We start from the raw sequence: 23765 nt of genomic DNA on the forward strand, positions 1-23765 counted from the left end.
GTGTACTCTAACCTCCCATTTTCCCGATGAGCCCTTTCAATTTGTCCCTTCCTGTCCATTTCGACAGAAGCACGTCAAAACAGAAAGAAAACAAAGCTTGTCAAGCCATTTCACGAGGCATTTAACAAGTTCCCCAATGCTAAACAAAAGCAGTCGTTGTTGCAAGGTAAACATTTTCAGAGAAAAAGGGCCTGTTTGCACACCTCTGTTCTCACTCAGCTCAACAGTGGACAATCTCTGTTTTCCAATAATGAACTGCAAGGCTACTGAGAAAGAGTGACCAACACATGTTCAAACCTTGCTGACCAATTCACCCTTTTCATTTGTTAGTGTTACGTTAAAAGATTGCTTTATCCCTATGCATCCCATTCACTGCCTCAAGTGCATGTTAACAGAGAAGATGAAGAATTCCATTACTCACAACAACTAATCATTTGGAGTAAACCTCCTGAAAATTTATGAACGGAGAACTAGGTAATATGCCAACTGGTATGGTGATTGTAGAAATGTGCTTAGAAAGTGGGCAACATTTATAAACAACAAAAAGCTCTGAATTGAATTATGCTGTCGTACATGAAATGCACATGCAAAGGGTCCTTTTTCAAGGTTTAAGACCAGAAATATCCAAGCCATGGACATATACATAACATATGCCATAGACTGCCAGTTCTAATCACTCATTAAAAGTTTCCTTTGGAAATGATCAACTAGAGCTGGATGGATTCACAACAAAACATTGAGGCACACAACCTAAACATTAACTTAAAAGTGCTTACTTTTAGATGGATCTAACTTGCAAAGGCTTAATTCCACCAAGTTGGATGGACACAATCTTTATCAATACAAATACAATCATAGAGCATGACCTTTTTATTTTCTAGTTATTTTATATGGTATGATGGAATTTTTAATCAATCGAACACCTGTGCAAAAAGTGAGCGCAGCCATTTTTTTCCTTTCATGTTTGGTCTGAAAAGGAATTGATTTATGATTGAGTTATAAATGTTATGTCATTTAAAGCAGTAATAAAAGTTAAATATCTTAAGAGTTTAGCCTTGTAACCCCTACGCCCGTTACTTGCTGTTGATTAATGGACACTATCAAATTTTATAAGGCTAAACTGTGAGAACAGGAAGCTTAACCTATGATGGTGACATTTTCAAAAATAACCTTAATACTAACGTTTTGATCCCAACAAATACCAGACGTATACAGTGAGGCTAAAAGTATTTGTAAACTTCAGCTGTACTCAATGTACATGTCATTGCACAGAAAATAATAATAATAAAAAAAAATTCTGCTCACAAATGATCCTTAACCTTGTCACAGAACTTTCAGTCATTGAATTTTCTGTTAACCACCTGGTTCAAGGTCATTTTAGTGGATTAAAGTTTCCCTCAAGTTCACACAGGTGTCCGAGCAGGTGTATGTTACAAAGTTGGACAATTAGAAAATGTTTGACTTTTACTAGGTGATAAATAAACTTTTACTAGAGTTTCTTTCTTAATTTAGAACACTATCTATTAATTATTTAAAGTCAAACAAACAATATATAGTTACATATTAGAATATAAAGTCTGTCTGATCTAATGTCTACCAAGATCTCTCTTACCTTGTGTAGTCTCCGTTTGCCTCCTAGAGAAAGAGACAAAAGTGCTTGTTGATGAATCATTTCAGACTGAACCTCTATACATGCTTGTGTCTTGAGTCAATGCGGTAAGAAGCTTAACTCCAGAGTGGGTTTAGACCACACGCCTCTAAACTTTGTATTAGACATTTGCCAATTAATGAAAAGTTGATATATTTACAGTGAAGTTGCACCCTAAGCACTTCAACGCACAAATACAAGCGTACGAAGGAACGTCGTTTTATACTACAGTTTAGCGAAAAGACAAATGCAAATTCTGAGGTAAAAACTAGACATACAGTAGTACGCATGTCGTTGTAACGGGTTTAGTTATAAAACAGTTTAAAATCAGTTCAGGAGATACAAATTGCGTATGAAAATGACTCGCAGCGAGTCTGTCAAAACTAACCCAGAGAACTCAAATTCTCACTCACCTGAACAGTGTATGCAGCTAACTTAAAAACGATCTCACTCTCCACTTCAATGTTTTCCTGTAAGTTTTAAAAGGAAAGAGTAAAAAATTATTAAATCGCTTTATTACGGTTTCGGCAGACACCAAACCTAACTATTTATCCCACCAACCGTTTTCAGTTCCACACACAGGTTCCACTGTGGACGATACCATCTTTGTAAACAAACACAGGGTGTCTGTACAACAGTATTCATTTTTATCTACACGCAGTGTATCATTACATGACTAACAAATTATTACGCTAACACATGAATTTAGCATTTTTTTTTTAAAAAAAGACATTAATATATTCAGAATTAACGTTACTGCAGTAAATAACTTGTACCACCCCAGGATGACATGGTACAGTCTAGGAGCAGGTTCAGCGCTCGTGTTTCAACCAACGTGCATCAAAAGAAGTTACTCTGGTGTCTCGCGAACGCAAATAATTATATATATATAAAAACTTTATATAAATTTAAATAAATTGTTTTCAACACACGACCGCGCAAGGGTTATTTTAAATAAATATCTAAAGAAGTTTGTGGCTGTAGTAGAGTGTAGTACTACAGTTACAACAACGGTAGATTAATCAGTCATCATGGGGTCGCTGTGCAGCAACCAGGAAAATCCCTCAGCCACTCAATCACGCCATATGCAGCGCCCCATCACACCATTCTATATTACAAAGAACGGATTAATAGCAATATTGCTTATATTTACTTTTTATATTATAATACATAACTTCACATTGAATTTGTTAAATGGCATCTTTTTACTAAGTAGTAGTTACTATGAATGAAGGCCAGGATTACCGATATTGCTGCTGATATCTCTATTAAATATATTTTTTTCTCAATTTCTGGGGATGAAATGTGCAATTATAGTCATTTAACATTATAGTATAATTGAAAGCCACCATTATTAACATTTAATAGGCTTTAAAAATATATAAAAACTTTTACTTAAACAATCTTCACATAAACCCATTGTAATAAATGTCATGTTTAGTTTTTGTTTTCTTTATTTTTGACCCATGTAACCTTGTATTTATCTTGTATCTTGTTTTTACACATTAACATTTTCCATACCAGTGACATTTCACAATTCTTGATCCTTAAACCACAACAAAAACTACTAGCTTAACTAATATAAAGTCCATAGATTTTTCATGTAAACAATCAGTAATAAAACGGTTAAATACACATTAAATGTTTAGGCATTAAACCTTATACTGCAGCAAAATGTACAAAATTACAGCCAAAACCTTAAAAATGTCATATTTATTCCCATATACAGAAAGTAAATATAAAATCTCTGTCAAAGATGAGCAAATAGTAAACCTCAATAGGGTTCAGTATCACACTGAACATACACTCTCAGAAATAGGGGTAGAGTAGGTACAATCTACACTAACGTACCCCATAGGGCTTATTATTGGACCTCAAGGTACATGTATGTACATTTTTGAGGGTCAAAAGGGTACATATATGTTCCCAAGCATATGCCAAGGGTACAAAAGCAGTACCCTTGAGGGTACAGCCCCAGTGACAAGCCATTGCACCCCTAAAGGTACAATTATGTACTTTATTTTCTGAGAGTGTACCCACTTGCTTCAAAATTGGTCCAGTAACAAATATTAGTATTTTCCATCTCATTTTTGTGTAAATTAGAACTTTTTATTATTTCATTACAGTGGAGAACATCAAAAGGCAGCATAAGATAGTAAAATATGTATATGATTATTTCGGAATTCGTAATGTCATTTGTAATAGTTTCTATTTAGACACTAAAAACAAGAAAATCTGTGAGAGCAAGCTAAATTCAAACTACCTTTCTTTATCAAATGTGTTAAGTTGAGTTAGATTTGGTGGTTCAATAATGGCCTTTACAGTTGAAAGAGGCTACAGAGGAACCAGCCAACCCAGCAGCATCCTGCTGTGTCAGGGCTGTCATCTGTAAATGCCCGTAATCAAAAAGAACTTAATGGAAGCCACCTGCCAAGCTCTTTTAAAGCCTCACAAAAAAATCAAAGGGAAAAATCATCCACGGACAATTGTAGTAGAAAACATAAGAATACAACACGACAGCAATGAATTATTCTATTGACTTTTAGCATGCAATGCACTACAAAATAACAGTAAATTACTTCAAGACTATTGTAATCTTTAATAGATTTTTGATGTTTTGATCTGTGACATGATTTTAATACTTGGATCACTTACATTGAAGACAGATATCTTAGCATTCCGGAAAAACAGTTCGACAGTGGTAGAATCTTTCAAATATGCAACACTCTCGATGTAAAACCTACAGAAAACAGCAACAGTCAATAAGGAACATAAATGAACTGCTATAATAAACCAAAACTAACAATCATCACATATAAAGAGATTAAAATATAAAGTGATATAAAGAGATATGAATAAGAAATTATTGTCAATCTCAATGCCAAATCTTCTTTTGTCTCCAGCTATGCCTGTCTTGCTTTTGCATGTTGAAGTTGCACCAGCATGCCTCATACTGTGCTGGTAGCGCCCCCTATTGGTAAGCCATTGGCCATGCAAATGAGTGAATCTGAACTAACCTGACTTGGAATTTGAGCTCAAGTGGTCCAGACTTTTTGGAAAAGTCATGGTCCAGCACCCTGCGATCCAGTTGAAGCCAGTTTGTTTGACCCCTGATGAACGGCAATAAGTCTAATTGAATGCTTGGGTTAAATCACATAAGAAACATACACATAATGATGTCTTTGAAAGACTTGTAAGAACTATTTATGGTTGCACATAATTAAACCTCAAATGTTGTGTATGATCCTATATGTTCTGTTTGGCTGAATGAATGATCAAAAGCAAGTAAGTATTTAAAAAAAAAAAATCATAAAACAACAATAGGCTCCTTGTAAAAGTGGAATTGCCTAATTTAAAAATCTAAGCCTTTTGTTCGAAAGCATGCAAGTTGACATAGATTTATAGTAGTTCAGTTATTATTTGAGGGAGGGTGTCTGGCTAATGATACTACAATGTATGTAATGTATAGGGATTACATGCTAGTTTAATATTGTAATTAAAGATCCACTGGGGGAGTCTTTGTATTAAGTTGTAAAGTAGTGCTAATAAGCAATAATAATTATGTCTTTCTATACAATGACAACAAATCACTTCACTAACTTACCTCTCATCAGTGAAGGAGATTCCAAAATATTCTTTCTCTTTCAGGTTGAAATGTGACGAAACCAGATCCAGGAGATCTCGGGACAGCAGTTTTGGCTGTATTAGAGAAAACAGGTGTTACTGTTAATAATGCAACTGTTTTTGTCTGTCTATCTATAGTTTGTGTGGTGAGTTAGCTTCACCTGGACCAGCAGTTCCAGCTGCCTGTCATCTAGCAGAAGCACCTGACAAAGCCGGCCCTCCGTCATCTGGAAAACACATATGCAGTATATAGTATTAATATATTCAATATCTGTATATTATTAATTCACATAAATATGGTTATGGATAAAATAGTGTGCACTATAGTTCAAGAGTTTGGGGTCAGAATGAAATTAACACTTTCAGCAAGGATGCATTACATTGATCAAAAGTGACAATAAAAGGCATTTGTTACATTACAATAATTTTTACAAAAATGTCCATTTCAAATAAATGCTGTTACTTTGAACTCTCTATTTAATCAAAGAATCCCAAAAAAACATATGGTTTCAACAAAAATATTAAGCAGCACAACTGTTTTCAACACTGATAATAATAAAAAATGTTTTTTGAGCAGCAAATTAGCATATTAGTATGATTTCTGAAGGATCATGTGACACCAAAGACTGGATTACAGGAATAAATTATATTTTAATATACTAAAATAGAAAATTGTTATTTCACACTGTAATAATATTTCACTATATTATTATTATTTATCAAATAAATGAAGCCTCTGTGAACAAAAGAGACTTCTTTCAAAAACATTAAAACATTTTATCAACCCCAAACTTTTGAAAGGGAGTGTAATTAACATTTTTACTGACACTGTATGTGTGTAAGTGCATAGTATTTTGAACATACTCTTCCATGACCTCTAATACAGATTTAGACACCATCTGCAATACTTATAAACACTAATCTAATGATGTGAGGAGAATGTGTCCTCTGATATTGGGTTAATAAATTGGATTGTTTTTCCCATTGGGAAGATTGATCTCTGTGTAGAGTCAGCTGGATTTAGATGTTATCTTGGCAGCCACTTGGCAGGGTGACTTTAGTATTTAGTATTCGACAAAGTCAGAGAAAACAGAAATTATGAAAACAATTATTATTTTATTATTTTGTTCAGAATCTGTATTCTGAATATCCTACATATTAATTGAAGTACTAATTATTTATGAACCTATTTAGAGTGTAGCATTTGATTTACAATGGGAGAGTGGAGAAAAAACAGAAAGTGAGAGAGAGAGAGACTTAAACAAGAGGGCCTAAAGAAATTTGAACTGATGTAAACCTGAACTTGCAAGGACACATTGTTCCCTTCACCATGTCCAATACAACGCTGATATTTATTTTTCCCAGTTTACATCATGTTTTCTTACACAATGGCTGTGCAGCTACAGCTGAAAGCCCGAGACTGAGCCCTAATAAAATTTAATATAATCTAAGTGAATCATTTTTTCATGGTTGAAAGTTTCCCCCAATAAGCTTTATCATAATAATAAAACTATAATTATGTACAAATCAGTCTGCCCTCTTCTTATCTCTAATACTGCATTAAATCAATTGCAAAATTAATAACACACACAATTAACTTTTCTATTTCATGAATTAAAACAGTAATGAGACTGAGGTTTCAACATGGAGCATGCATGAATTCTGCTTAATTAGCAAGAACCAACCTATCTCTCTTCACCAGATCCTCCAGTGTACAACTACTGATAACAGTTGATTAATTAACCAGAATTAGCCATTCTCATGTGAATTAAGCAAATTTCATGTCTTGTGATTAATATAATATAATATAATAATATTTTTATGTAAATAATTTATTTTCATTTATAATAGGAATTATATTTCTAGAAGAGAAAACATTTCTTGTGACTAAACAAGAGCTATAAAAAGTACTATTAAATAAGAGAGAAAAAGTAGTGTTAGTGGCTATAAAAAAATAAGGACTTGCATTTAAGCCATCTTAATGGAGAGAATTATTGGTGTTGTTAATTACACAGGCTCCATTGTCTAAGCTTGGATTAGTCACTATAGAAACCCTTTACAGGACTAGCCCAGCCCGATAAATGATTCAAGCCATGCTTTAATAAAACTTGCTTTGTTATTAAAGATCACATAGAACATGCATACTAATAACAATAGATCTTTTTGATGTTGCATTCAACATTACTTGGAATTTATGCTTAAGCAGTGTTTTGCTTAGCTAAATGTTTAGTTTGATGTTTGGTTGCACTTTATTTTACATTTATGTGTACTTACGGTTACTTACAATGTACTTAGGTAAGAAAATACTGGGTAATATAAGGTAACAGGGGTTAAGGTTAGGTGTAGGGGTAGGTTCAGCGTTAGTACCTAGTTATTACCCAGTTAAGGTAATTACTGTAATAAGAACAGGACTGTAAAATAAAGTGCTACCTAATATTTTAAATTTGATTAGATTAATACTCAATAGGCAATACCGATTTCCACACATTAGGAAAATCTTCTCCACCAGCAATGCAGGGTCTCATTGGCTTTGGGTTGAACTTTACCTTGCCAAAAACAATGCACTCGAAAGTGCTTTATACCAGACTCAGCATCAGCATTATTTAAGCTTCATGCGGCATCGTTTCCCTGCCCCCTAAGACTTTCTTGCCCCCCCCTAAAAAGCCCTCCACTTATCCCTGAAAAAACATCCACTTATGTGTTTTCTGCTTGTCTGGTATAGATTTACTCATGCAGAGATCTCTCTTGTTTTGTGTGCTGTCAGACTATAAGGTCATCACTGTGCCAGGCACTGAGTGGCTGCTATATTAGTCTGTTAACTCATGTTGTGGATGAATGAAGACAAAAGAGTTAGTATGAAGTTTGGGATATGTAATGAATACTTAAACTTGTGGCTCTGTACTTTAGTATCTGAATAGAATGGAAGCATAATTGATTTGTATTTGTGGATAAGTAAGCCTATGTGCCTATGGGGGTAGGGAATGAGTGACCACTGACCATGCAAAAAAAAAAAGAGGGTCATGTGATGTATAATGCTCTTGACATATGGGGCATTCACCCTGAATTATAATCTGAGTTCAAACAAAGCCCATATACTCCCTCTCCAAAATGCACACACGCTTTTAGCTCTATTTAAAAAAAAATAGCACTTAATCTATTATATACCACTAGCTCCAAACCTGTAAACATGCTTGAGTATGATGCTTGAGAAGTCCAATCTTACACAAACAATGTCATCTCAGGGTGAGTCACAAGAAAAACAAAAAGATGAAATGACTCAGACCTACCAGCTCCAAACTATACAGCAAAGTACTTAAAAAAAAAAAGAAAAAGAAAAAACATATGGAGAGAAGAGCTGTCTGGATATATAAATATCACCCAACTGTGGAGTGACTCTCAATAAAGTTGATTAAAGAAATACAGACATAAAAGCTATTAAATTTCAGTTTCTTACTCAAAGTCATCCTATGGCTTCAGATTTCACTCAGTTATACGTCACAATAGGGAGGAAAAGACGTTTCATGCCAACTTTTATGTATGTGAAGCAAATGTGGAATATTATTACCACATTTTTTTTTTCTTCAAACTCTATGCAGATAGATATTGTCAACAAATGGTCAGTAAAAAGAGGGATTTTATATTCAGAAAATGTCAACCTCAGGAGCTCTGTTTTTAGAATGTAAATTAGGGCTGCCCAATTATAAAAAAAAAATATTATTAATATAATGTGATTATTAATGTAAATTCATAGAATGTACATAAAAATACTTGACACTTAACACTCACCAAATGCAAGTAAAAATCAGTGTTGGAGAGTATATTAAATGGTATCAATAGCCAGTTTGACAGTAACATTTTTATAAATTCTAACAATGCAAAACTGTGAGAACATGAATGTGAACAAACGTGAACGACACTCGGGACAGTGGACGACGGGGCAGTGCTGCATCGTCACAAAAGTTTGAGCCTTACCAATTTAAATATTCAAGCTCAAGAAGACGCAAAAGGGAACTCAATTCGTTACTCATGGATTGTGTGGGAAGTTTTCTGTGGTGCAAACATCTGAAGTGTGCAAATAGACTGTGCGCAAATACTGAATTGAGCTCTCTTTCACGTCTACTTGCGCTTGAACAGACATATTAAAACACAGTCCTCCCAGGATTTAACGGGACTTTTGTCTGATTTTTGCACCCTAAAATTATACTTTTCTGACCTTGAGAACCATTGCAGGACTCCGGACTAACATTTAAGGGCGGAAGCACCGACATGAGGGTGAGTAATTAATGACAGAATTTTCATTTTTGGGTGAACTAACTCTTTAAGTTCTAAGGTGGCACCAGCCCCTGATTTGGCAGTGCTGTGAGGGCTGAAAAGCACTGAGCTTAAGCTGAGATGCAGACACTATTACCTTTTATTTTATTGTTAATAAATATTAAAAATATATACTAAGGTGTGGAAATGGCTAATAAGCCAATACGTGCTCCTCTGCAACATCTACTACAGTGGTAATTTATTGTCTCTTTTTATTTCTAAATAAGTGTTTGCTTTCCTACATCGTGAAACTTTTAGTTTTACAAATGGGGACAAACTATGAAGGATGAACAAATAATGTTTTGGATGTCACATTAAAAATAACATTCAAATTGGCCAATATTTAAAGGTTTGAAGTGCTGGGAAAAGTTGTGTGACGCACTTAAAAGCACTCAAAAACATTAGACCATTTCTGCCACAAGTTATTTCTGTTAGTGTTAGTGGCACAATGTTTCTCATGGTTTCCAGATGCTGTGAAGAAAGTGCTTGAATTCACCGCAGAATTAATAACATCACTGTGAAATCTTGTGAGAAGCATTTACCTTCATCGCAGAATTCTCTGGTAAACCACAGATATCAGATCAAACAGTTTCCAAGTCGGCAGTGTTTGATCTGATATCTGTGGTTTACATAGATAATTCTGCTAATGTGAATGCTTCTCACAAGATTTCACAGCAATGTTACTAATTTTGCGGTGAATTCAAGTGCTTTCTTCACAGCGCTGTGTAGAAATGGTGTCGTGGGGGTCGAGATCGGCCCGCTGCGCTGAACTTCTGTTGCGTTGTCCATTATTGGTCCGAGCTGTGCAGCTCAAACGAGTTGACTAAATGCATGTTGCGATGACGTCACAGGACGTGTCTAAGCCGAAAATCTGCGGCAATTAAGAAAAAAAGCAAGCTCCTCCGAATATTGCGGCGTTTGCTTGATTTTACGATAAATTTAACGATTGCAGAATCGCGAAATCCTGGAGGGACTGAAAACAAAATGCATGTCATTGTTATGTCTTGGCAAGTAACCTTGTAAACATAGTCAGTTAACATTAACAGTTGAGAAATAATATAAAGTGTAACAGTATATTGGATCAATGCATTAGCTCTTAAAGTGACAGCAGCATAATATTGCAACCTGGTCCTATGAAAAGACGTACTTAGTGGGAACATTTTTGCAAATCGCAAAATATGTACATATCACTGCAGTTTCCAACAGAAATGAACACTAGAGGCAGTAAAACAGCAAGCACTTTAAATCATTTTCATACACAGCTATGATTTTTCCCATCTCCTTGTACAATATTATGTTATGATCACAAAACACGTTTACCAAAGTGCACGATTTGTAAAAAATTACATTTAAGACTTTTCATCGCTAAACCAGCTCCATATGTTTCACTTTTCTGATATAACAAGTTTGCTCGATAGCTCAGCTGATACGGAGCTGTACTTAGGATGCGGAAGGCATGGGTACGAATCCCATGAAAGACGAATCATGGTAAAAGAGCTCAAAGATGAGAGAAACAAGCTAAAATGGCATGATTACGAATACTTTTTATGTCACATTTGCTTTTGTTAACACTATCAGGTAGGTTTAGGTGTAGTGTTTGTGGTACGTTATTTTTAAATGTGCATTAGTGCCACTCACCAGACATTTCAAATCAGAACTGCGGTGATACGTATAAAACCAACATAATAAAAACGTAACATGTTCACATTCATCTGTTTCAGAAAAAAAACTGAACACACTTATAGGGCCCTATTTTAACGATCTAAACGCAAAGCGTAAAGCGCACGGTGCAGGTGCACTCAGGGCGTGTCCAAATCCACTTTTGCTATTTTAACGACAGAAAAACGGTCCGTGCGCCGGGGCGCATTTTTGAAATGGGTTGTCCCTATTCTCTTAATGAGTAATGGGCGTAACGTTCAATAAACCAATCAGAGTGTCATCTCCCATTCCCTTTAAGAGCAAGATGCGCTCGTGTCATGGCGGATTGCTATTTACATGGCGGAATTTGTTGGCGGAAAAGCTGAACGCTTTTCAAGCGAAGAAACCGATCTGCTCGTGCGCGAAGTTAAAGCTTGTTTGTGTGATGCGCATCCCTGTGTGTAATAAGCAAAGTCAACGCGCACTGTGGACGCGCCCAGAGGCGCAGTTTCTACCAACGCGCTCTAACAAAAAAATATTGCGCCATTGACTTTAGACTTTAGACCAGGTTTGAGTTGGTCTATGGCGCAGTCTATTTTCAGCTCCTTAAAATAGCAATGCGCCGGCAATGCGCCTGAACACACCTCTTTTTTAGACCAGCACGTCCATGGGCGCACTAACTGGCGCAAATGCATTTACTAATTTAAGGACGTGGCGCTGAACAGGAAAACGCGAACGGCGCCGGACGCAAACTAGCAAACACACTTGCGCTGCGCCTTGCGTCGCATTGCGCCGGGTGTATTATAGGGCCCTTAGCGCCACTCAGTGGACATTTCACATTGAAACTGTCACGAAACGTACATGACGCTACAAAAATGTTCCCACAGGTACGTTTTTCTAATGAGACTGGGCTGTAATATTGACAGTTGAATACAATAAGATAAAAATATTAATGCCACGATTTTAATATTGATAAATAAGTATTCTTACACATTTGTATGTCTTAACGTTGTTCATATACGTAAATTAACGTTTTAGTGACATCAATATTGTATGTTTCAATGTGTATGAAAACGGAAGTAAATGTACATGTGTAGAACCACACTTTACGCACAAATACACACGAATACTCATGAGATCAAGTTGTATCATCATTACTCTTATGTTGTTTCAAACCCATATGAGTTTTTCTACCAAACACAAAACGATTTATTTACAGAATGCTGACACTGCTCTTTTACATACACTGAAATTGAATGGAGACCATGGGCTTATGCCCAAAAAGCACAATAAAAACACTGTTATTTTTTTATTTTTATTTTTTTTTTCAAAATAAAGTGACTGAATTCATGTTAAGGTTACTAGAACATTCCTTAGACACAATGACATCAGACAGACCACAGCTCTGACAACAGTAAGAGGAGAAACAACATCCTTAGTCAACAATGACGCTTGCACGCATGAAAAGTAAGTGAATTGAGCAGATGGTGTTTTGACAAGTCCAAAAGAACAATTTACATTTGTATTTTGACTTAACAGACCAACTCTCAATACAACGATTTTTATTTAATAAATCATTTCAGTTTGTTCCACACATAAACTATCATATGGCTACATTAGCCTTGGAATATAGCACATAATTCATATAGGCTACATTTATGATGCTTTTAATTGTTCTTTTTGGAACTAGATGCTAGACAACCCCTGTTCTCAATTTACTAAGAGCACAAATGTTAAATTGTGTTGACAATCTGCTAAATTTCTCCTTTTCTGTTCCACAGAAGAAAGGTTGGGAACAAAATTGAGGGTGATTAAATGATGACAGATTTTTTATTCTTGGCTAAACTATCCCTTTAAATTTAAATTTAGACTATATTGTTCAAAAGTTTGGGTCAGAAAGATTTTCTTATGTTTTTGCTGCATTTATTTGATCAAAAATACAGTAAAACAGTACACTTAAATATATATACTGTAATAACATTTCATAATATTATTATATTTCATTGTTTTTACTGTATTTTTGAACCCCAAACTTTTAAATGGTAGTGTACATGACGACTATAAACTAAAGTGTATAATCACTCATCTCATACCTGATAGACATCTCCCAGATGACAACATGTATGCAGGAACCTCCGACAGGGCACAAGCCCATCACTGTAGCATCTCCTCAGCACCTGTTCAGCCAAAGTCCACACTAACTGACTTCCAGAGGCCAGCAGATCTTCGATACCACAAAGTAAGCCCTGTGCCATCGCTGTTTGTTTGGCACACTAGGAAGCTGTGCTCCCTCACAGACTGATGTAACCTAACTGGAGCCTGGAAGAGCCAGGGTCGAAATGCCACTGGCTGGGTTTGAGGCTCTGTATATAGGCTTCTGTCCAAGACTTTCCCCCTTGGAAGAGCGCACAGAGAGAGGGCAGGCCACAAACGATCACAGTCAGAGACAAGCCTACTGAGGCTACATAACACAGTGACTGAAGCACATACATAGACAAACTCAGTGATGCACACACTCATAAACAAAAGAATGTGACCACAAATAAGTGCAGACTCACATACACACACATATTTACGCAAATTGTACACAATGGCCGCCCTAGCCGTGCCAGTCCCTTCTCATAAACAAACGTTGTGGTTTCTCTCTGCTTTTTACAAGCGTATGTTTTTTGTGATCAACATTTTACAGACACTTATGTCAGACCAATCAAAAGAGAATGTTTTGGTAGTTATAGCGAATAAAGTAAAAACTCACAACTTTATTTCTTTGGCTCCTTTCTGGGAAGGTATGGGTTACGATTAGCCGTTTCTGTATGTATGCGTGTGAAAGTGTGTCTGCTAAGGGTGTAGTTTCCGCCAGACGCAACACTTCTCCACCCGGCATATTCCATAAAGGAAAAATGTATAAAAATACTCACTTTCATTTTAGCCATCTGCAATATAAGAGGCTGATGTGTTATGACTAACGCCCAAACTCGACAGCAAAATATAGAGGAAATTCAAAGGTCTTCATGGAGAATATGGAATAAAACCGGACATTTTCCATCCTCACCTAAATCTATCACCAATCTGACCTCTAGTTTTCCACAGCAACACTTCCTGTTCCAAATCTGTTTAGTTTACATTCAAAATGTCAGATATTTATGGAAGCTTGCTTACACCACGGAATAATAATAAAAAAAAAGTAATCACAACTTTTTATCTAACTTTTTTTCTCTCAATTGCAAGTATATATCTGCCAAGTCTGACTTTTTTCTCAGAACTGTGAGATATAAACTGTCAAATGCGAGATAAAAACCTTTTTTATTTTTTATTCCATGGCGGAAACAAGCTTCCATAAATATTCATTTTGTAGCAATCCAAAAGAATGTTTTTCTTTCTCCTCCTGCTGTTTGTGCATTAGTTAGGGTCTTGCATTACACATCTTGGTGTTGAGTTCATGCTTAAGGGTCATTCTGGCAGGAAATTGGACAAATCAAAAAGGAACATGCACACACAGCTGTCATATCTGGCAGTAGTTTATAGAGAAGTTTATATGTCCCTACATGTTTGGAAGATTTAAATCTTCTAAAACATAAAAGAATGCACTAGAAACAAAGGGATTTGATGCAAACAGCCTGAAAATGAAAAATAGCTATATGAGACAAACACTTGAACTGGATAAAGCTTGCTAAAATTGCTTATTCCATAAGAGGTAAACAAAATCTCAAAATCATGCAAACAAAGTCCATAGAGATAATGCAGAAACAAAAAAGTAAACAAGTGGTAGTTAAGTGGTAGCTCCATCATTAAAATCCACTAAGAAATATGGGCCAATCAATAAAGACCACATGCAGGAAGACATAGTAGGAAGGCTGCATGTTCAAGATAAATTACTGTATCATCCACACAGACATGGGCATAGAGTATAATTCATCAAGATATATTTAACATTTATATATATATATATATATATATATATATATATATATATATATATATATATATATACACACTGTACCCTACTACTATTCAAAAGTTTTTTTTTTATGTTTTTGAAAAAATGATCATGAAGGCTGAATTTATTTGATCAAAAATACAGTAAGAACAGTACTATTGTGAAATATTATAACAATTTAAACAAACTGCTTTCTATTTTAACATTTTAAAATGTAATTTATTCTTGTGATGGTTATGCTGAATTTTCAGCAGCCATTACCCCAGTCTTCAGAGTCACATGATCCTTCAGAAATCATTTTAATATGCTGATTTGGAGCTCAAGTAACATTTCTTATCAATATTGAAAACAGATGTGCTGCTTAATATTTTTGTGGCAACCATGAAAATATATATTATATTATATTATATTATATTATATTATATTATATTATATTATATTTTTTTTTGCATTAGTGTAAAGACCAGTGCTCAACAGTTCCTTCACTGAGTAGAGCAGCCATTGATGTTGAGGGCTGATTGGATGCTGAGAGGCAAAGAGTCAAGGGTTTGCATTCTGGGAATTCAGACAGCCTGTGGCATTGGTAAGACTGAACACAGGGGTTAGAAACAGGGCACCCTGCGGTCTTACATTGATCTGTAAAAGCCTCAACCTTAGTGTAAAACTCCAGGCTGAAAACAATTCAAATTCCACAAAAAATAAGCTTTTTAATATTTTTTCATAATAGTCTAGAATTTAATAATGGCATTCTGAATGAGGCATTCTCTATTTCAATATTTTTGTATAATGGCCGGCGCTAAGCCATACAACCGATTTCCCATATTTCTCATATGGCTCCATCAGCTCTTTATTCTCACATAATTTCTAAAAATAATAAAATAATAATACATTTTTTTTTTTTTTTAAATCATAAAATGTATGAAAATCTTACTGTACATTATCCATAAATATATAGTTTTATTATATTATGCTTAGATTTATAACTTTTCATTTTCAAATTAAATTATCTAATACCCGTATAGTTCAAATATATTTACACTGAAAAACCAAGAGATATTTTATTGTTTGGTTGAATGTGACGCAAACTCTCACGTTATATAATTTGTTGATTAATGAACCCTTGTAGATTATAAATTTAGCTCAGCATAGAATACACTGAGGAATACGATGTTGAAAGTCATTCCCAATGGAAGTCTTAGGTAATTCTCTGGGTACATCTGACAAAAAGTATCTGGTTAAACCTCTCAGGTGTGTGTGAGAGAGAGCAAAAACAACACACACACATACATCAAATGCTTAAAATGCAGGCTGTAAATATGGAATGCAAGTACAAACACACAAAGACATAGACATACACAGCATGAGGTTCACACTCAAGAGCTCCACTATGAAAGAAACAAATAATTGCCTGTATTCACAAACACAGAGCAACCAAGGTTCACGTACTGCCTGCACCTTTAAAAGTAAACACAGCTGTAGCTTTTGAAGCCATATTTTAGGCCGAAACTCAAAAGAAAGCACATTGTGAAATAAAACAAAAACTTTCACATCAATGTGGGGGAAAAACATCAAATGGCAATTTTAATTTCCACATGTTGTGTTCAAAAGGCAAAAACATCTGGGAGAACTATGCCCTATGAGTTAGTGATGAGTTTGGTCTGCGAGTCATGCATTATTACAAACGTTACACATTATTGCCACAGAAACTGAGATACAGTTACAGCTTCAACCTGGCATTGAATGATGACCTCACACTGGCACTTGTCCGGTGTCATGTGCATAAAACTCAAGCTCTCAGTGACATAGGATCCTATTCATTTTAATGGCATTGACGCTTGATGGCACCCTGCTGCTAATTAAATGCCTATTGTATTTCCAAAACAAACAGGACAATCGCATGTTGTATTATATGACGTCAATAGTCAAGTAGTCCTTCAAATAACAGCAATTACATATAGACTGGGCCAGAACGGGGTCATGATCACAGTTGAATTTAAAAAATTGCATTCTTAAAATCATAATGAAAAGTAATAATCTTTCATTGTCTCATGGACATTGAGCTTTCAATGCTCTCTTGTATCCAAATGATCTGCAAATGAATCAGAATTTAAAGGGACATTATGTTTTCAAAACAATGCCGTACAACGAAAGGAAATTCTGACAGCAATTACTGGGTCTTGCTTATTAGCCATTCGTACACACAGATTTGTGTGTTCTCAGCTGGTAAAGATACCATCATATGTCAAAAATGATAATATCATGTCCTTCAGAAAAACAAGTCTACACCTACACATCTTGGAATTACATGAGGTTGAATAAATCAGGGGCGTTTACTCCGAGGCATTGTCTCCTCAAAAATTCTGTATTAGAAAATAATCAATGTTACAATGCTGGCTTGTGTGATAAATCCCGCCTCTTGCTTTTGTGCGCGTTCTCCAATCAGCCTGAATGAAGACAATGATGGCATTAATGGGAAAACAAATGAAAAAGTAAGTAAACAACTCAGCCACTTGGATTTTACCGCTTTATGTCACGCCAGTGATTTTAGTTTTTAAAGTTATAAATATGGATATTTTTCTTACAAAAACACATTGCTTTGCTTCAGAAGGCCTTTATTAACCTCCTGGAACCGTATGGATTACTTTTATGATGGATGGATGCGCTTTTTTGGGCTTAGTTACTATTCACTCCCATTATAAAGCTCGGAAGAGCCAGGATTTTTTTAAATAATTTTTTATTGCATTTGGCTGTAAAAAGAAAGTCACCTAGGATGGCTTGAAGGAGAGTAAATTATGGGATCATTTTTATTTTTGGGTAAACTAACCCTTTAAGATTTTTTATTTTTTGGCTAAAATTGCTTTTAAAAAATTTTCTTTTTCTCTTTGTTTCAGTCTTTATCTTTCTCCCTTTTATCAGTGCCAAGACAAACTCCCATGGTTACATTCATACACTGATATGTATTAATGAGCTAATTTCCACTGAGAACCCAGAGGAGGGCGGCACAGAACTGCCATCCTCATCACCCTGTGCGGTCCCCCAGCATAGCAATAATGTGACATCAATTACCAAATGCAATATGAGCATATTTAATTGGCGGAAAGGGGAAGGCATTTTATGCATCCAGAGGGCACACACACTCAGAAATGATGGGTATGCAGCTGCTCCAAAGTACACGCATGTACATCAACAGCTGATGGCCCCAAAAGTGTGCATGACTGTGGTTTGAGAAGTGCAGTGTCTGCATTACACTTTCATTACTGGGATGCCTCCCACACCGTTCAGCCACTGTACAGAGCAAACACCAAGCGGCTGTTTGACCAGCCCACTGACTCACTGACTGACAGTGTCTCTGTTGGGTTACAGATGGTTTGACAGGTGGATTGTTGGAAGGGAAATCAATAATATTCTGTAATAAAAGATATCAAACCATCTGTTTTGCAATCTACAAAAATAATAATGCCTTTTCATAACAGAGAGAGATATCAAAAACCAGAGCAGGCTACTCTAATAAATTTAGCTCTGTTGTATTTTAATTTAAAATTCCTTGGGAAAAAAACATAGGGCTCTGATATTGAGTTTAACCCTTAGTATTAAAGTTTGGCATATAACCTCAAATCATTAAATCTTTTATAAGCAATCAAACATACCATTTTCACTTTGTGGGTGATAAAACAGTAAGGTGACAGTAAAGAAATGTATGATGTTATAAAATATTTCTGTTTCAAATAAATGCTAATCTTTTGAACATTTTATTCATCATATAATTCTGAAAAAGTAACACAGTGTCCACAGAAACATTGAGCAGCTGTTTTCAACAAATCAGCATATTAGAATGATTTCTGAAGGATCATATGACCTGAAGACTGGAGTAATGATGCTGAAAATTCAGCAGGAATAAATTACATTTTAAATTATATTCAAATAGAAAACAGTTATTTGAAATTGTAATAATATTTCATAATATTACTGTTTTACAGTATTTTTTAACAATAGTTTATCTGATGGATATTAAGATCATAGAGACTATTTTGACTTGGGCTGGTGTGCAACCATCTAGAAACCACCCGGAACACCCTAGCAACACATTAAAATCCATTCAGAACACCTTATCAACAGCACAGAAACACCCTAGCAACCATCCACAACACCTAGCACCACTAAAAATCTTTTAGTCTTTGCTATATTGTCAGCGTAGTTTAAAAAAATTGACTCTTTATGAAGATTAAGAAATATAAGCTTAAGCCTTCATGAATATTTAGGCCTTGAGGCATTTATATTACAGTAAGTCTTTGCTTTATGTGTCATGATGGGGTTTAAGTATTTTGTCGTCACAGAGAGCCCATTGAAGTGTCTGTTTGATTGGGATTTGGGGCTGATATAGGCCACAGCACACAGAGCTGGGTTATGTTGAAACCTCTGAACCATGACAAAAAGGATGGGTGTGAGTGTGTGTGCGCATAACACAGATGCCACGGAGCAGACGGGGGAGGTGGTCACTGCTGCTTCTGCCCAGTGCTCTGCGCGCACTGTCTGTCTGCCCCCTCTAATAAGGTCCCCACGGGATTGTGGGTGCAGGGACTTTTCAGAACGGTAGATTGAGAACGTGGGGCCACTGGGTTTAAATATCATTTGCAAGAGATGAAAACCATGAATGGATTCTCCTAGTTTCACTGTAGGGGGGGGCAGACAATGGCAGAGAAGAAAATCTGACAGAGCAAGAAAGAGCAGTGGAGAGATAAAGACAAAGACAGAATAAACCATTTCAAAGGGTGAATATTTTTGTCAACTATTTATATTAAATAATCTCTATATCTATGCAAACTGATTCGAACACTGTATCAAAATTGCTTATTGTACAAAAGTAAACAAACGGTTTTTTAAAATCAAGCACTAAAATAGGGTGAATTCACACTTTTTGCCATTGAGAGGACTTGGAAAGTGTCCCAATCAACCTGAATTTACCCCTATAAATAAACTGAGTAGGCCCAACAATATGCAAAATTATTAACATCATTCAGAGCATAAAACACATGGTGGCTGGCACTAGCCATGTTGAACAATGAACCTTTATTTAATGTAATTTATTTATTTATTTCACCTTGCATAGTTTTGTTCATGTTTTTTGTTGATGAGGACATGACAAGCGCTCTGTCATCTACCTTTTTGGCTGCTTTTTTTAAATGACAGATGAATTTGATCCAAAATACTGTAGATTTTGAATGGATACACAGACTTTGAGGTCAATCCAAAAAGTTATGGGAAGCATTTTCAACTCTCTAATAAAAATTCTAGGACTGGAAAAAGCAACACAAAATTTCTGTGATTACTACACTGTAAAAAAATGACCGTGATTTTAACAGTAAAAGACTGTAAAAATGCTGCGGTGAAAAACTGTTAATTGGTTTACAGAAAGTTTCCATACTATATACGGTGAATAACTGTAATAGATCTAACGGTACATTTAATGTAATTTTACGGTAAAATACCATTAAATTCACAGTTTTTGGAAGTGAAAAATATCAATTCATTGTAAAATTTACAATGAAAAACATTAGGGTTTTATGTTACATCTAATGTTGTTAAATTAATGTTTATTGTATTTTTAAAAATTTCATGCATGTTACCATGATGGTGTTTAGTGTGTGTGTGAATGACACTGTGTGCACCTTCTATATGTTAGTGTTGTCCTTCTCAGCTTGTTGAAAATCTGCTTGTGATGAACTTTGATTCATCATGTGACTCTCATCACCACTGTGATTGGTGACTGTCAGTGTATTATAAAGGTACAAAACAGATATAATGTTAATTTACCAACCTAATGAAGTACTAATATCAGTTAATGAAATACGTTATTTTACCGTAAATTTAACAGATTTTTTTTTTTACGTTGCTACTGTATTTTTTACGGTAAAGTTCTGGCAACCACAGCTGCCGGTTTTTTACCGTAAATTTTACTGGGATTTTTTTTACAGTGTACTGTCTGCATTTAAATAATTAACGTAATTAATGCAGTCTCCCTTTTTCACTACCTGAGGCTACAATTTTGTTTTTCTCCACTTAATTTGGCTAGTGTTATATGCTCATGCTATTAATCACACAGACCCGTATGATTTATTTATTATTTCTAAATCGATTCACCTCCCTAAAAATGTTAATACCATTTTTTATTTGATTATATGGTTTTTGTATTTTATTATTTTATATTTAGCACTGTCTGTGACTTTTTTGGGGGTCCTGACCCACCAGTTAAGAAGCACTGACCTATTGCATGTTCCCTCTTATGCGTCACATAACTTATTGGCAATTTCTTATAAAATTATGTGCACAGTCACACTATATACATAAAACATTCTGAAGTTCATAGCTGAATGAACCCTCACCCTGATATGTTTATATATGCGCATTTTTCTGAATTTGTAATCTTAGTGCTACTGAAGCATAAGAAGTGTTTAGCTTATCCCATTCCCAACTCTCTTGGCTCTTGTCCTTATTAATATTTAATGATCTCTCCCGCTTCACAACGCATCTCCAACTATATATTATGCAAACTACCACTGTGTTAACATTTAAAAACATGTGTATAGAAACTTATGTCCTTGTCTCTTGTCATACCCTTAAAATACAGTGTGACATCTCACCTTAATTTCAGCCATGCTAAAGTGATAATTTTCCTCCTTTCTGGCCTAAAAGATAGGGAATAATTTTTGGAGATGGAAAAATCTGTTTTTTAATAAATACAGATGAGTTATAACATTTTTATTGCAGCACAACAGGCTGGGTTCGAGCTAAGGATACTGCTGTAAAAGGGCCATGTTTAAATGTTTTCAGACAAGGAACACAAACTCAGTCTCTTGTAAAATTATTTATATCTCACTAGAACTCGTATTGGAATTTACCAAACGTGCAAAATGATCCTGTAATAATTCAGAGTCCTTAAACATGTGGTGGATGAGAACATTTTATAAATTTCTGTTCATTTAGGCTTTTCAGAATGCATTATACTGCTTGCTAAATATTGTGAAGTATACAAAAAATTGTGTGAAATAATATATGCATTCACATGCAACATTTTTAAGCAACAGTATGTACAGTATACATACTACTAAAGAAAATAGAACAATAACAAGATGCTTTTCTCAACATTGCCTTAATTCTACTGAGTCCACGAACAGGAAACAGAGGGATAGAACAATCAGATTACTTTAACTGTGATCTTTATCCTCTTTCATGCGGGTAAATGGCCCACAGACACATGCCATGTGTCGGTATAAATAAACAAGACAGGCACAGCAGGGTAAGCAAATGCATGAGCAAGTAATTCACAGACATGACAAGTTGGATCACAACATGCCACCTGCACTCTTTGCTCTAAATCTTATCACGATGATCTAGTCATACAAGATGTTTTGCTTTGTTTAGTAGAAGAAGAAAAAAAAAAAACAATTCAGCAAAATCGCCAAAATTCTCAGAAAAAAAGATAAAGAATTCATTGTGAATTGCTGATGATGTATGAAACTACAGCAGCCTTAGTCACAAAATCCTGTAAAGCTTTACTAACCCCTTTGGGCAACAGTTCATTCACCTCTTGCTGGTCATTCATGGCATGAGAAGGTCATCGCCCTTTGTCAAAACCTTATCAAGTCCTATGCCCCACCCCAAGGCTAGTCATACCTGGCGGTCAGCTTATGGTGATAAACGTGAGCTCCCTCTTTCTCCGAGTCATCCATATTTCAGAGTTTAAAGGCTAAAGCTAAAGTATCAAGTTCCTATCTCAGCAGGTATTCTTCAGAAGCAGATAAGTTAGAGCATGTTCAAAGGATAGATCTGAGAATGAATCATTTGGAGTGAAAGTCGTCGACTATATGATACTAGAGTGCTTGCTAAGGTGTTCCAAACAGTTTTTAGTGTAATGCTATTGTCCAAACAAACGTTTTCATAGTTCCTATAACTAATGGCAGAAGAACCCACTTTTTGGGCGTGTTTGCACTGCAGGAACTGGGAACAATTTTAGTTATAGGAACGCCTTTTGGGGGGGGGGGGCTAAATTAGCTCCTACTTCAGAGTAGGGTCTAACCCAGCACAATAGGAACTATCAGTAACGTAAGTGTACGTTGATTGCTGAATGCATGCGAAACACTGGCATCCGCAATTTCTAAAAAGCGGACATAGCTACATATTTACTCCATGAACCAACATGACTTGGAAGGGACCAAGCAAAACATGATTATGTATTTCTGCTCAGCTAGCGACACTGGGCATCAATCACACAGCAAACATATCATACGTTTTTGTATACTGTTTACTTTCTTTGTTTAACAATTCTTTTAACCCTCTGGAGTCTGAGGCTGATTTGGGGCCTGGAGAAGTTTTGACATGCCCTGACATTTGTGCTTTTTTCAGTTGTTCATAAACATATTAATGACAAAGGTGTCATTACACTGTATTCAGCACAAACTAGGCTACCATAATATGTGAGGAACATGTATGCACATGTTTGTGTTTTTGAAGGAATAACGTTTATGCGTGGTTATTGAAAAAACAAAAAAATTAAGTCACTGAAATAAGGCCAAAAATATATATTAAATCTGTGTTTACAAGACTTCTGGG

General features: G+C 35.4%; 1 protein-coding gene across 5 annotated transcripts in view; it reads right to left on the minus strand.

Moving 5' to 3' along the window:
* The window catches only part of frmd4ba (FERM domain containing 4Ba), a 55867-nt gene that overhangs the window by 26926 nt on the left and 5176 nt on the right, over positions 1-23765 (minus strand). For 4 of the 5 annotated variants that reach the window (XM_048198824.1, XM_048198822.1, XM_048198820.1 and 1 more), the window contains exons 2-7: positions 5434-5499; positions 5253-5347; positions 4666-4758; positions 4304-4388; positions 2062-2118; positions 1613-1635 (exon numbers count right to left, since the gene is read on the minus strand). In XM_048198824.1, coding sequence (XP_048054781.1) covers positions 1613-1635; positions 2062-2118; positions 4304-4388; positions 4666-4758; positions 5253-5347; positions 5434-5499 — 419 coding nt within the window. Of the gene's footprint in view, positions 1-1612; positions 1636-2061; positions 2119-2209; positions 3659-4303; positions 4389-4665; positions 4759-5252; positions 5348-5433; positions 5500-23765 lie in introns of those variants that run through there. The other variant, XM_048198823.1, reaches the window with a different exon arrangement.

Source organism: Megalobrama amblycephala, linkage group LG8 (genome assembly GCF_018812025.1).
Source record: "Megalobrama amblycephala isolate DHTTF-2021 linkage group LG8, ASM1881202v1, whole genome shotgun sequence".
NCBI lineage: Eukaryota > Metazoa > Chordata > Actinopteri > Cypriniformes > Xenocyprididae > Megalobrama > Megalobrama amblycephala.